The sequence below is a fragment of the Sinohyriopsis cumingii genome, chromosome 8 (assembly GCF_028554795.1).
Source record: "Sinohyriopsis cumingii isolate HCF-2022 chromosome 8, ASM2855479v2, whole genome shotgun sequence".
Classification (NCBI taxonomy): domain Eukaryota; kingdom Metazoa; phylum Mollusca; class Bivalvia; order Unionida; family Unionidae; genus Sinohyriopsis; species Sinohyriopsis cumingii.
This window is the reverse complement of record NC_142968.1, coordinates 94386630-94402363: the sequence shown is the minus strand read 5'-3', so window position 1 is coordinate 94402363 and position 15734 is coordinate 94386630. Positions and strand designations below refer to the sequence as shown.

Genomic DNA, 15734 nt, shown 5'->3' with positions numbered 1-15734 from the left:
GTTGTTAAATTACTCTTTTAAATTAAGGACTGATCAATAGAACTGAATGCTAAACACTTTCTGAAGATATCTATATTCACTTGGGTATGAAATTCAAACTTAAAATCTGATTGAATACACAGGACTTTTTATGTTCTAAATGGATACACTGTATATATTCACCTAAAAGGATACACTGTATATATTCACCCAATAGGATACTTGTCTAAATGGATACACTGTATATATTCACCCAAAAGGATACTTTTCTAAATGGATACACTGTATTTATTCATCTATAGGTCAGATCCAGATATGTTGCATACTATGCCAGCATATCAGAGTCTCTGCAGTCTGTTAACAGTAATCAGCAGAACAGACAACACAGACCATGATCTCTCCATCACTTGATGCAATGGCAGATAAGGTTCTATGTTGTTTGCAGATGGACTCAACTTGTAGACTAAAATACAGTATTGTCCATGCATATATCCATGAAGCAAAAAGAATTACTGGACTTACACGTCTTTACTATACTGTTCATTTTCATCACGAGTCAAGTTCCAGTCAGCTGCCACCTCTTTATTTGTATCACAAAAGATCTGTAAAAGACAACAATGGTGTATGTGTCTTGATCGAGGACTGATATCCCAAACTCCCATTACATAATGTATCTTTGATTCCTGGTTTCATTAGGAAGTTTCATTAAAAAATATTAGGTCTTTGTTATTTTTAGTCTTTTACATTTTACCTTTTAACCTCACCACTACTCCCCCTCCGCTTCAAAGCAAAAACAAATCCCTCCTTGTATTCTGCTACTTCTTGGGCAACAATATTACCAAATTTAGCAAACATTCATCCAACGAATGGTCTATTAACCCTGTGTGCTTGAAAGTCATAGAATGAACAGCATAGAGCCAGATCTACTGTCACAATGTGCTGTGTACTGGAAAATAAAACACAGAACAAACAGCACTGACTCAGATCTGCTGACACAATGCACCATTTGCTCCAAGACTTGCAGAACAAACAGGAAAAGAACCAAATGTGTTGTCACAGTGTACAGCATAGACAAAGACCTGTTATAACATTGTGCTGTTTACTTGAAAATCACAGATGGAATGAGCAGCAGACATATTTGCTGTTATAATGCAATGTATGCTTGAAATCATACAATGAAGACCACAGACCCAGATATGTGCTAACAATGTGGTGTTTACTCAAAGTCTTACATAGAACAGCTTAGACCCAGATCTGCTGTCAAAATGTGCAGTTTGCTTGAAAATCATAGAATAACAGCACTGACTCAGATCTGCTATCACAGTGATTTTTTTGCTTTAAAATGATAGAATCAACAACACAGACCTAGATTCTAATAACAATTATGCAGATGAAGAAGTTTTCTGAACTGTGTTATTCCTGTTTAAAATTGATAATGCTATTTTTCTGAATGTCATCAACAAAATTTGTAATGCAGTATTTTAACAAAATGTGAAAAATAATTTTGCACAATCCATAATCATACTTGTGTTATATCAAGGATCATGTTATAATGAGGTGATTTATAAAAAGATCCATGACCATGCATTATAAAAGGGACCATGTTACACTGAGGTGTTTTTGAATGGGTCCATAACCATGCCTGTGCTATATCAAGGATCATGTTATAATGAGGTGCTTTATAATGAGATCCATGACCATGCCTGTAATGGAATCCATGAATATACTGGCATTATAACAAAGACCCATGTTATACTGAGATATTTTACAACGGAATTCATGTACATATCCATGTTACAACAGGGACCACATTACGCTGGGATGCCTTATAATGGAATTCATGACCATATCCATGTTATAACAGGGACCACATTATGCGGAGCTGCCTTATAATGGAATTTATGACCATATCCATGTTATAACAGGGACCACATTATGCTGAGCTGCCTTATAATTTAATTCATGACCATATCCATGTTATAACAGGGACCATGTTACACCGAGATGCTATATAGTGAGTGACCACTATACATTTTGCTTTTTATTTAAAAATGTCTTTTAGGAAATATTTTACTAATAATCACATTGAGTATTTAAGATTAAATAGTTCATTAAATATACTCACCAGGCAATGTGGAGTGTGGCTGGCTTTGGTGACACAGTACAGTTCATATCTGAAACCTTCAAAAGAAACAATGATCATAGTGGTATGTTTAGTACTGTAGCAAGAATTATGTGGAATGCTGTCTCTGATAATGCTGCACAGTCACTAAAGTGAGAAAAGGAGTTCCCTGTGACTTTAACAGTAGGTCACCAAGACTGAGCCAAATTAAGAATGTAATGTAATCACTGAAGCACAAAAAATAGGCTATCATGATGTTCTGAAAATGGTGAAAATAGGTTTCCACCTGGTTGCTATTGAAACTATCCACAGCAACAAGAAGCATTCCAACCAAATGTGATAAAAGCTGACATACCTGTCACGAGAAGTTAAAAGTAAGTTTTTCCTTATTGATACTATGGAAGCCACAATAATGCTAGTGGAGCTACCACAACATTTGTTTTGATAAATCATGCTATGATATGCATTCAACAAGTGATGGATGCAGTGTCATGCAATAAGCTCCTTTGGTCTTTGACAAAGTGAGCTAATGACATAACATAATTGCTGCAGTGTGAAAAGTAAGTTAATGTAACCTACATTTGTATGTAGTGAGATTTACCCTCCAAGATTAATTTTAAAAAAATCAAGCTTCATGACTGTACATTAACAGTGTTCAAAAAATTGAGATAAACACAAAACTTCATCTTAATCAGTGAAGAACAAAAGTAGGCAATTGTGACCTACTTCTTCCTGTGGTGAACAGTATTTCTTGACTATCAATACTATGGTGTTAGGGAAACTAAACTAAATGCAAATACCTAGAATAAAAGTTAGAGTGTAAACAATTAGTCACTGTGACCTATTTCTGCCCATGGTGAGCAATAACCTATAAGTTTCCAGCCTATACAGAGAATGGTGTCAGAAAAGTGAGCTAATGCAAAACCCTAACATAATAACTGAATCATGACAAGTAGGGCACTGTGAGTAATATCTCCATGATTAATACACTTGTGAACTTTGTTAACTGTACATACAACATCAGAGAAAACAAATGCAAAAAAAACATAACATGGACAACTATCATACAAAGCCATCAGAAAAGCGATCACTATGAATCGGCTATGCACAAAATTTATACTTCATAATGTTAGATCCAGCAGCATCAAGATTCCATTCTTGCCATCAAAATTTCATAATGAAACAAAATACTTTTTAAAATTTGTCGCGTTATAAAACTATATAATAGGTATGGATAGATTACAAGGCTTTTCATATATTTAAGCTTGGACATCATGATTTCAGTTTGGACATGATGATGTGACATTGTATACTTTACACAATAGTAAATTTAACTACAAAAAATTGTCACATTACATACACTTACTTTGTAAGTAATTTACCTTAGTACAGAATTTATCCCATAATTAGCAAATGGAACCTGTTTAGTAAAGTTTTTGGAGAAGTAGGAAAAAAGATTACCCATATCAAAGTTTTTGGGGAAGGGTTAGTTAAGCTTGCCCATATTATTATAGATTATGGAGAAGGGTTAAGTAAGCTTGTCCATATCATCAAAGGTTCTGGAGAAGGGTTAATTAAGCTTGCCCATATCATCAAAGGTTTTGGAGTAGGGTCAGTTAAGCTTGCCTATATCATCAAAGGTTTTGGAATAGAGTTAGTTAAGCTTGCCCATGTCAAAGGTTTAGGAGAAGGGTTAAGTAATCTTGCCCATATCATCAAAGGTTTTGGAGAAGGGTTAAGTAAGTTTGCCCATATCATCAAAGGTTTTGGAGAAGGGTTAGTTAAGCTTGCCCATATCATCAAAGGTTTTGGAGTAGGGTTAGTTAAGCTTGCCCATATCAAAGGTTTAGGAGTAGGGTTAGTTAAGGAGAAGGGTTAAGTAATCTTGTCCATATCATCAAAGGTTTTGGAGAAGGGTTAGTTAAGCTTGCCATATCATCAAAGGTTTTGGAGAAGGGTTCAGTAATCTTGCCCATATCATCAAAGGTTTTGGAGAAGGGTTCAGTAATCTTGCCCATATCATCAAAGGTTTTGGAGAAGGGTTAAGTAAGTTTGCCCATATCATCAAAGGTTTTGGAGAAGGGTTCAGTAATCTTGCCCATATCATCAAAGGTTTCGGAGAAGGGTTAAGTAAGTTTGCCCATATCATCAAAGGTTTTGGAGAAGGGTTAGTTAAGCTTGCCATATCATCAAAGGTTTTGGAGAAGGGTTAAGTAATCTTGTCCATATCATCAAAGGTTTCGGAGAAGGGTTAGTTAAGCTTGCCCATATCAAAGGTTTAGGAGTAGGGTTAGTTAAGCTTGCCCATATCAAAGGTTTAGGAGAAGGGTTAGTTAAGCTTGCCCATATCAAAGGTTTAGGAGTAGGGTTAGTTAAGCTTGCCATATCAAAGGTTTAGGAGAAGGGTTCAGTAATCTTGCCCATATCATCAAAGGTTTTGGAGTAGGGTTAGTTAAGCTTGCCATATCATCAAAGGTTTTGGAGAAGGGTTCAGTAATCTTGCCCATATCATCAAAGGTTTTGGAGTAGGGTTAGTTAAGCTTGCCCATATCATCAAAGGTTTTGGAGTAGGGTTAGTTAAGCTTGCCCATATCAAAGGTTTAGGAGTAGGGTTAGTTAAGCTTGCCCATATCAAAGGTTTAGGAGAAGGGTTCAGTAATCTTGCCCATATCATCAAAGGTTTCGGAGAAGGGTTAGTTAAGCTTGCCATATCATCAAAGGTTTTGGAGAAGGGTTCAGTAATCTTGCCCATATCATCAAAGGTTTTGGAGTAGGGTTAGTTAAGCTTGCCCATATCATCAAAGGTTTTGGAGTAGGGTTAGTTAAGCTTGCCCATATCATCAAAGGTATTGGAGTAGGGTTAGTTAAGCTTGCCATATCATCAAAGGTTTTGGAGAAGGGTTCAGTAATCTTGCCCATATCATCAAAGGTTTTGGAATAGAGTTAGTTAAGCTTGCCCATGTCAAAGGTTTAGGAGAAGGGTTAAGTAATCTTGCCCATATCATCAAAGGTTTTGGAGAAGGGTTAAGTAAGTTTGCCCATATCATCAAAGGTTTTGGAGAAGGGTTAGTTAAGCTTGCCCATATCATCAAAGGTTTTGGAGTAGGGTTAGTTAAGCTTGCCCATATCAAAGGTTTAGGAGTAGGGTTAGTTAAGGAGAAGGGTTAAGTAATCTTGTCCATATCATCAAAGGTTTTGGAGAAGGGTTAGTTAAGCTTGCCATATCATCAAAGGTTTTGGAGAAGGGTTCAGTAATCTTGCCCATATCATCAAAGGTTTTGGAGAAGGGTTAAGTAAGTTTGCCCATATCATCAAAGGTTTTGGAGAAGGGTTCAGTAATCTTGCCCATATCATCAAAGGTTTCGGAGAAGGGTTAAGTAAGTTTGCCCATATCATCAAAGGTTTTGAAGAAGGGTTAGTTAAGCTTGCCATATCATCAAAGGTTTTGGAGAAGGGTTAAGTAATCTTGTCCATATCATCAAAGGTTTCGGAGAAGGGTTAGTTAAGCTTGCCCATATCAAAGGTTTAGGAGTAGGGTTAGTTAAGCTTGCCCATATCAAAGGTTTAGGAGAAGGGTTAGTTAAGCTTGCCCATATCAAAGGTTTAGGAGTAGGGTTAGTTAAGCTTGCCATATCAAAGGTTTAGGAGAAGGGTTCAGTAATCTTGCCCATATCATCAAAGGTTTTGGAGTAGGGTTAGTTAAGCTTGCCATATCATCAAAGGTTTTGGAGTAGGGTTAGTTAAGCTTGCCCATATCATCAAAGGTTTTGGAGTAGGGTTAGTTAAGCTTGCCCATATCAAAGGTTTAGGAGAAGGGTTCAGTAATCTTGCCCATATCATCAAAGGTTTCGGAGAAGGGTTAGTTAAGCTTGCCATATCATCAAAGGTTTTGGAGAAGGGTTCAGTAATCTTGCCCATATCATCAAAGGTTTTGGAGTAGGGTTAGTTAAGCTTGCCCATATCATCAAAGGTTTTGGAGTAGGGTTAGTTAAGCTTGCCCATATCAAAGGTTTAGGAGTAGGGTTAGTTAAGCTTGCCCATATCAAAGGTTTAGAAGAAGGGTTCAGTAATCTTGCCCATATCATCAAAGGTTTCGAAGAAGGGTTAGTTAAGCTTGCCATATCATCAAAGGTTTTGGAGAAGGGTTCAGTAATCTTGCCCATATCATCAAAGGTTTTGGAGTAGGGTTAGTTAAGCTTGCCCATATCATCAAAGGTTTTGGAGTAGGGTTAGTTAAGCTTGCCCATATCAAAGGTTTAGGAGTAGGGTTAGTTAAGCTTGCCCATATCAAAGGTTTAGGAGAAGGGTTCAGTAATCTTGCCCATATCATCAAAGGTTTTGGAGTAGGGTTAGTTAAGCTTGCCCATATCATCAAAGGTTTTGGAGAAGGGTTCAGTAATCTTGCCCATATCATCAAAGGTTTCGGAGAAGGGTTAGTTAAGCTTGCCATATCATCAAAGGTTTTGGAGAAGGGTTCAGTAATCTTGCCCATATCATCAAAGGTTTTGGAGTAGGGTTAGTTAAGCTTGCCCATATCATCGAAGGTTTTGGAGTAGGGTTAGTTAAGCTTGCCCATATCAAAGGTTTTGGAGAAGGGTTAAGTAATCTTGCCCATATCATCAAGGTATTGGAGTAGGGTTAGTTAAGCTTGCCCATATCATCAAAGGTTTTGGAGTAGGATTAGTTAAGCTTGCCCATATCATCAAAGATTTTGGAGTAAGGTTAGTTAAGCTTGCCCATATCATCAAAGGTTTTGGAGAAGGGTTAATTAAGCTTGCCCATATCATCAGAACAAGTTTGTATTACATACTTAAAGTAGAAAATATACAATATTATACCTGAACTACTTTTCATATCTTTCTCATTCAGGGCTATAATTTTTTCTCCACCCACTTCCAGAACAAACAGTTTCTAACAAATGTGCTAAGATATCTTTTCATTTGTCCAAACATTTCAATCACTTACTTAAATTGAATGAAATCTATGCACCTTAATCCAAAGAAAGAACAGAAGCAACCAATTATTTTCTGGTAAAATGTTTCTTTGAGAATATTTACCCAATAATAATAGCTTAGGAGAACTAATACTACCTCACATATCCAGCCCCACCCTCCGATAAAAACTTGTAGCTAAAAAGTTCAAAGTTATCTGCCCACCTAAGTGGCAGTCAGGCAGAGTGAGCTCCCCTTGGCACAGGGATTAGCACCAATTCCCATGAATATCTCAGTTGCTACTGGAGCCAAAGGCATGTTCTCTATATGGATGCAAGTGCTGGGAGGCTGGGAAGGTGTTATGTATGATTGGGTAAGTATTCTCAGAGAAACATATTTTACTAGAAAAAAATTGAGCTAATCTCCAATTATATTACCAAATCATAATACCCAAGAAGAATATGTATGAGGTTGAGGAGTAAACATCCCCTTACCTCAGAGGTGCTTTTGCCAAATGAAGAAGACTATCGGCCAGGGAGTAGCTTTGAAAAAGGAAAATTTTGTGGAAAGATGACCTGTTGCACCATGGCTATAGGTCCTACCAGATCAAATCCAATCTCCATCCCACACTCTAGACAATATTAGTTACAGAACAGTTTTGGTCAATGGCTATTCTTGTGGCAATTGCTCTAACCTCATAAGCCAAAATGCATAACAAATTCATTGACCTGGAGTTATTTCTTGATATACAGAGCAAACAACCCACTTAATCCAGGATGAAAGGGTCTGTGCTAATATATCTTCCTGTTCCTGTTTGAGAGGTGATAAGCGTGATCTCCCCCAACACAACGGCTGTCATTTTAAGATACCACCTTAAATCTCATACTGGATCCTGTAGGTGGTCTTGAGCTGAGTGTCTGGTTACCCATAGATGGGAGCCTGTTCTTGGCAATGAAAGAGGGTACCATCAAAAGTGAAACTGACTCATCTTGTTGGAACTTCATGTAATTCGGGTCTACTGAGAAGCCATATATTTAACTGATTCTGCCTGCCATCACTAATGCAAATGAGAAAGCAGGCCTTGTATGAAAGGTGAGTCAATGATGTTACTGCTTCAGGAGCAAAATTGATCCATCATGTTGGAATAGTAAGTAGATGGGTTCAACAAGAAATGTGTTGCTGGTTTTGCCTGCCAACTGCCCAAGTAGTGAGGAGGTAGGACTTTTATGATAGGTAAACTAATTAAGCTCCTGAGAGCAGTTTAAATAGCATCTTGTTCAGCCAGGTTAATCCCCATGAAAAGTTCACTTGCCAAAGGGCCCAGTGCCACTGGCTTGGCAAAATCCAGTGAACAGGTAAAACAGATGCAATATCCTCTCTTCTATATTGGCAAAGTTGGCTAGTGATCAACGAATGGTAGCTTAACTGTGATAGATGCTAACTGTTGTCCATCAAAGAATATAGAAAATTAGCTATGGTGGTATGGATGTCTCCACTGGAATAAAGTACTCTGTTGTCAACTACTGAGATTATATTCCTTTACCTTCCTTTATTAATCTGGTTGTTCCTGTATTTCCTATTTTAGTAGAGTAATCAGTATGAAGAGACACTCGGATATGTTTGGTTTCTGTATCATGTTCAGAATCCATGGTGTTGGATATATATACATTTGGCCATTCCAATGTACAGGAAGCAGCAATTACACAGGCCATTGGGCCCAGGATACGTGTTGGATATATACACATTTGGCCATTCCAATGACCAGGAAGCAGCAATTACACAGGCCTTTGGGCCCAGGATAGGTGTGACAAAGACTGGGACTGTTGGCATCCCACCATGTCACTAATGCCCATCATACATCAATCCCATTGAGCACGTATAATATGAAACTGAGGGATGAAAAGGCCATTCCATTTGTATGAGTTCCTGCTTGAAGAACAATGAGTCTGCATATACATTAGCCAGCCTAGGATATGCTGAACTGAAACCTGGATTGTCATTTGAAATACCATGTTTAGAAAATCCCAAGCAAGAATACAAAGGTCCGAGTACTTTGAAGTTCGAGATAGTCATCGCAGTGAAGTTATTGGGCAGAATGAGAACTTTATTCCCATGTAGGTTCACCAGCAACCAACGACAGGCTTCTTAAAACAGTGAATATATTGACGATACAGATGATACAAAATACTGATACTGAGAGGGCCCCTGATGCGAGTCCAAAGTGCCTTCATGATGTAACCCTGAATGGTTGCCGACTGACAGAGATGGTCCAATTGTCAAGGTATGGTCTCCACTTGGACCATGTAATCATCATTATGACAGCTAAAGAAAACGGACAGGATAAGCGGTATGTTGTCATAATGAGCAAAACCAAGATGGCAAATGAATAGTCTAGCAGATGGATTACTCCAAAAGGCATAGAACTTACCATTGCATGAATTAAAATCTTGTTCCTGGGGAACACAGTTCAAATCTAGATGACTGAATCTTGAAAGGGTATAAGGTCTAAGATGTTCTTGTTTACAAGAGATCGAGAATGAAAGGACAGTAACACGTAAAATCATGTCTTGCTCCAAAATATAACTAGGCTGTTGTTTGATGTGTGTTGCAGGTGAATCACAGAACTTGTGGAAGCCATTTGAAATTATGTCTCTTGCAAGTCCAACATGAATGTGCTGTCTTCAAAATGGGAAGTGTTAGGACCCATTGTCACATTCCATCTCAAAAGAAAAGAGCGGAACTGAGTTAACTGATGTGCTTAGGTTGAGGACCAACTGATAAGTGCCATGTTCAAGCTGACCAAACTCTGACAACAGGCTCATGGGTCCCCATGAAGTCATGGGAAATTTTCCCCATTGAGCCACAACAGACTGGAACCTTCTCCTTTCCAGGATCTGTGATAAGGGTGGGATGGGGGGGCCTCTATGTATGTCACTGAAATAGGGATGGTCACGTGTAATGCTGGTGAAAAGAGACCTCCCTGTGACTCTTCCACTTAGTTGTAGGATTGTTTCCCAGTGGTATGTGCTCTAGAGACATCTCTGTGACCTTGCTGGTTGCCTTGCAAATCCCTCTGCTGTTGCTGAGACTGAGGGTGGATGTGGTATGCTAAAAATTCTGTCAACCTGATTGTTAAAGAGGATAGATGATGGAGGTTGCGAGCATATCTTGGGGTATGATTGGTCTGTAAGGTGGAGGTAGAGAGCATTGCATCTCTTCCGTCCCACTGTAAGTTCATACCTGCCATTAAGTTTATAGGATGTTGTGTCTGTTATAAGTGGACCAACCAGTAAATATGCCCCCACCTATTCCATTGACTACATTTAAGAGATGCCCTGAAATGAGACTGACTTAACATATATATGTTGTGATTATGGACCCAATGATCCTTTGTATTTGGCTTAATCCAGTCAAAAATGGAAGTAGGTCATCTGTGCAGGAAGGATGTAGTCCGATTTTTTTATGCTAGGAAAAGTTATGATCCATGTAACTGGTCCCATGCACTGCTGTTTGCTTAGCTCTTTCCCCTGCTCTACAGCTTTAGAAACAGAGTTGAACCCTGAGGTGGCAAGGTCTATAGGAATTGCCAATAATGATGAGTCATGAGAGGGTGACCTATAGGAAACAATGACAGAAGTCAGATGAGATAGGGCAGGAAACTTCAGTTCAATCCTTCAAGGCAGAGTTTCACTCATCCAAGTAAGATCAAATAACGATGAGGGAACCTGAATGCCAGTTTCATCAGATATAGGTTAAGGTAGTGAAGTTGACATCTCCTGTGCCATCTCTGAGTATCTGGAGAAGAATGTCAATGATGGTGGCCCATTACATTTGCAGCTCTTACAATTCAGGTCCTGTTATTTCTAACATGTTGCGAAGTAAAGTCTCTTGGATGGCAGAGGAAGACAACTCTTGGGGGTGAGTGAAGAGACAACTCTTGAAAATTGAGGCCTTCGCACGCTGGAAGTGTTGAGGTACCATGAGGTAAGATAGCTCCATGAGGGTATCCATTTAAACTGTACATTTTTCACTGGAAGTGCCTAGTAGTATTATAGCGGTTAGAATGAGTCAAGAGAGTGCCTGTATAGACTGGGCGTCATGTGCAGGACATGTCTATTCTTGAAGAGCTTGGCAATACTATGTGATTTTTGGAACTGGACAAGTTCAAATTTGGCAGATGCTGTAAGAATGAATTGTGGTCATGGCCCAAATGATCAGAGTTATATTGCTAAGTCCAGTCAGGGAGGAACATTGCCAACTTGGCTTGCATGATACTGTCCAGTTCATGGGGTTGGGATGGGTTGCAGGATGTTTGAGTCATGTATCTGGTCCATAAGTCTAATAAGAGAGACTGTAACTGATGCCTGGTGTGGCTCTCTATCTTGCTACCTTTGCATGCAATCCAATGTTTTAATCCCCTAAACTGTGATTTACTTGTGTCCATAATGTGCAAGTGCAACATGTCTTCAAGCAGTGACAACCAGGAACTATGCATATTGCGGGGTTGTCCAACTGGTCTTGCCCGTGGTCTAGCTCTGCAAGAGAAAACAGAGAAGACCCTCTCTATACACAAAGTGTAGCGAGTGTCCTGTTTTATGAGCAAGTGAGTAAGTGAAGATTACCTACAAAGGAGTGTGCCTGACCTGTAATGGTAGATTACAGCATAGCTAAGAATCACTGGAGTGTCGCTTATATAGTAATTACATGTAAGAACAGGAAGAAAAACCAATATTAATCATTGCTTACCCAATAGAAGGCCAATGGATTGCCTATACAGATAAACATCACTAAAGTGTCCCTTATAGGAACAAGCATGAGCAGGACACTACTGAATAAACTATGTATAGAAAATTTACCTGTACTTGTCTGACCACAATGGAAACTTTACAGTTATATAAACAAATAATGGATTACATACAAAAACAAGCACATAAAATAGGAACAGAAGCACCATCATTCAGATAATTATAAAACAGGTGTGACAATATCCATTATAGGACAATTTTGCCTGTAGGAAAAGGCCCAATGATGTTCTTGTTATGTATACTTGACTTAATTTATATCTGATTTAATTTTTTGTAAGTTTTTAAATCTTTTTATTTTTTAATTTCATTATATGTCAAAAAATTTACTTTTGTTTACTAGGAACTCGATAATTTTCACAAAAAGGTTTGACCTTGACTGAGTCATTGTAAATATATAAAGCTGACCTAGTTCCTGACCTTAATTTAAAATTAGTAACAGTCACGTGAACAAGTATTTTTTAAATTTATTTTTATTTTGGGAATAATAACAGTGGGATTGAGGCTGTATTAAATACATAAATATGGCTTGTAAATAGTTTTATTGAAGTAAACAACCTCCTTTTATTTTATTCTAAGAGTAAAGTGATTGGTTTTTGTCGGGGCCATGTTTTGAGTCTGTGATGTAAACATGATCATGTGACACTCATATGGGCATCCATTATGTGCCTCAAAATTACTTTATAACTATTGTTTAAGAGAAATAATCTCAGTCTGGGCTTGTAACACTTGATGTCAAGGTGTTCTTTTGTTGTGTCAGTTTGGAGTTATTTTAATGTTTATTCAAATTATTTGGATTCAAAAGGATTAATTCTTTTTTTCCTGGAAATATATGCATGCTCATAAAGAATCCTTGAACAAAGACATTTCCTAAAATTTTTATTTGATTTCCAACACCAGAGTGTTATTTCTTGGGTTTCTACAAGAAAGTGTAGACAACAGCACTGTACCAGATATAGCATATGTCATCACCTTCCATCTGGGATTCTTCATCGGGTCTCAAACTTGAATTCATTAGAACATTTCATTATTAGGACTTCTAAAATTTTATTTGTGGATTATTTTTGGATTTGATTCTTAAAACCGTAAGTTAATATGTTTTCATTTGTACAGTATTTTTCAAGGGAAATAAATAATTTGTTAAATTTTTCAAAGCTTGATGTTTTAACTCTTTCTTGTGTTACTGTTTATGTGAGCATAAACACGTACCATAAGATTCTATACAGGTAAAATCAACAAAATATATGAATTAGTGCTAGCAGACAACCTAATGAGGCCAATGATGCATCAATATATCACATCAATTCACAATACTACCTGTAGAAAAGTCCAATGATGGCCTGAATGGATGAATTTAGTGGATTTGTGATGTGATGTGATTTTGATTTTTAACGTAGCTTTAACAATTTTTCAGTCATATTGCTACGATGTCTGCAATGTGGCAGTTTATAGTGATGTCTAGCACTGGGGCATCATGCCGCAGACATGTAGCATGATGTCCCACCCAGTCACATTATCCTGACACCGGGCCGACCAGTCCTAACACTAACCTCTTAATGCTGAGCACCAAGCGAGGCAGCTGTTAGTACCATTTTTTTAAGTCTTTGGTATGACTCGGCCGGGGATCGAACCCACGACCTCCCGCATCCGAGGCGGACACTCTAACCACTAGGCCACTAGCGGTTGAGTGGATTTGTCTTTCTGAACACATAATGGGGGCAGAACAATACCATGTGTTGTTTTATCTGGAAATTAGTGATGGTAGGCAATCAAATAAAGCAATAAAGTGTCCAAGTATAATATAATTTATAATACTAACTGTAGGAAGGCTCAAAGATGGCCTGTACAGGTAAAACATAGAAGCTTGGTGCTGGGATGCTAAGAATGCCTTGAGATAGAAAACGCACCTGTACATAACTAGATGAAATGGAATTATACATATGTAGAGAGTTTTCTATAGAGACTTGCATGCATAGAAAAATAATCATAGCCTGAACTTATGAACAAGTCATATAGGCTACACATACAATAGCTATTAAATGTGAGAAGACAACAAAGTGTTTGAAAATTGTAAAGGCACAATTCTGTCAGCATAGGAAGAGATAAAAGTTGGAAATATAGAAGGATTATACTTTCCTTAGAAGTGAAAAGACTTCTGCAACTTGTAACGGTATATTTTCCAAAAGTTGATTCTGGCTTTTGTGAGTTTTCTTGTGGTGAAAGTGTGCTTCTTAACATGAGCAGTAAATAGTAACTGGGATATTCTTGGGATTAGGCACCAATTCCAGTACCATGGGGAGATCTCTCTATCTGACTGTGGGCAGATAACTTTTATCTTTTTAGCTAAAAGTTTTAAACCTGGGAGGGCTGGATTTGTGAAGTTGTAGTAGTTCTCCTAAGGTATTATGATTGGGTGATGTATTTAAAGAAGAAATGTATGCACAAAATACCAGTATTCATTTCCTCAAAAATAAAAATTAATATATATTTTGCTAGTTTTAAAAGCTGAATGTGAAAGAATGTCAACATGCATGTCTGCCACTAGGGCCAGCACTAAGGGAGCAGATCAAAGCTGTGTATGGGATGTTGTTCTGAGTCATAAATTCAATTCATTGTTAATTATTAAATTATTCCAACATATCAGGTTATTCTGAACCAACCATTCTCTTAAATCAATGAATTTTGTATGATTAGCCAATGAATATTATTTAAACTGGATTTAGGCCTCCATTCAAGAGCAAGAAATATATTTCTTTATCTAATGCTAATACCAGAAATAATTGTGTTAAAATATAATTTGCCATTTGTAAAAATACTACCTTTCGTACCAAATAATGAAATATATCTGGTCTTAACAGAGGAAAAGGAAATATCCTCTATCTACCTAAATGTAAAAATTATGAGTCTTTCATAATTTTGTTTCAGTCAATAAGGGCTTGCCATCAGGTGGGAGCATATAATATGATATTTTTATATTTTCTGCGTGAGACAGTCTGGATTTATACCAAAAATATCTACCAGATAAGCATCTGATTAAAGGAACTTTTATTTGTGATTCATTGATTTGAACTGCATATGTATTCATTACTGGTTGATTTTAATAAAACAGTTAAAAGTTATTTTTACACAGTTTATGGAATCAAGTATAATGGACTTACCTTTTATGTAATTTAAGGAATCAAGTATAACAACATCATCCTTGTTCAGTAATCTGGAAAAATGTGGAGTTGGAATTGAGTATACACTTTTCATAAAGCATCACTGGCCCACACAATTTACGGTACTTCCCTTGAAATAACCCTAGCACCTTTTGGGTTATCCTCTAATAACAAATGTATGGGAGGTAATTAGAATGTAAAATTAACATTTCCTGTGTAGCTCCAAATGACACAATCTTGACATCATCTATATGACATCACATGTTAGCTTACAGCACTGCAAAAAGGTGACATAATTACAACTTCTATGTCTTATTGAATAATACAAAAAATATTTCTATAATTTTAATCATACATACGGTGCTGCAAAAGAAAATAATAGAGTCAACAAAAAGTTTGCTTAAGCCACCTTGCGTTTACAACTTATCTGAAATCAGCCATATAGACTTTATTAGAATTCTTATACAGGTGACACTTGATTTATCCCATAGATGCATTCCTGAGGTTATGGCATACATTGAAACTAATATAAATAAAAAATAATTCCCATGGAATACTTGTAAATTTAGGAAGTTCTTGGGCAAATTATAGCTTTATGCATTGTGATAAAAAACAACACAAATGCCGAAAATTCTGTGCAACTAGTTTGCATTTAATTTATGATTCTTCAGGTACAAAATGTTTTGAAAGAAATGGATGATGTCTTTTATTTTAAAACAACAATTATGTCATTACGTAACAT

General features: G+C 37.2%; 1 protein-coding gene across 2 annotated transcripts in view; it reads right to left on the bottom strand.

Annotated features, from left to right (window-relative positions):
* LOC149794165 (protein KTI12 homolog) overlaps window positions 1–15734 on the bottom strand; it is a 145258-nt gene that overhangs the window by 18625 nt on the left and 110899 nt on the right. For both annotated transcript variants that reach the window (XM_089968265.1, XM_089968264.1), the window contains exons 3-5: window positions 14993–15045; window positions 2105–2160; window positions 502–581 (exon numbers count right to left, since the gene is read on the bottom strand). In XM_089968265.1, the coding sequence (XP_089824391.1) occupies window positions 502–581; window positions 2105–2160; window positions 14993–15045 (189 nt within the window). The remainder of the gene's footprint in view (window positions 1–501; window positions 582–2104; window positions 2161–14992; window positions 15046–15734) is intronic.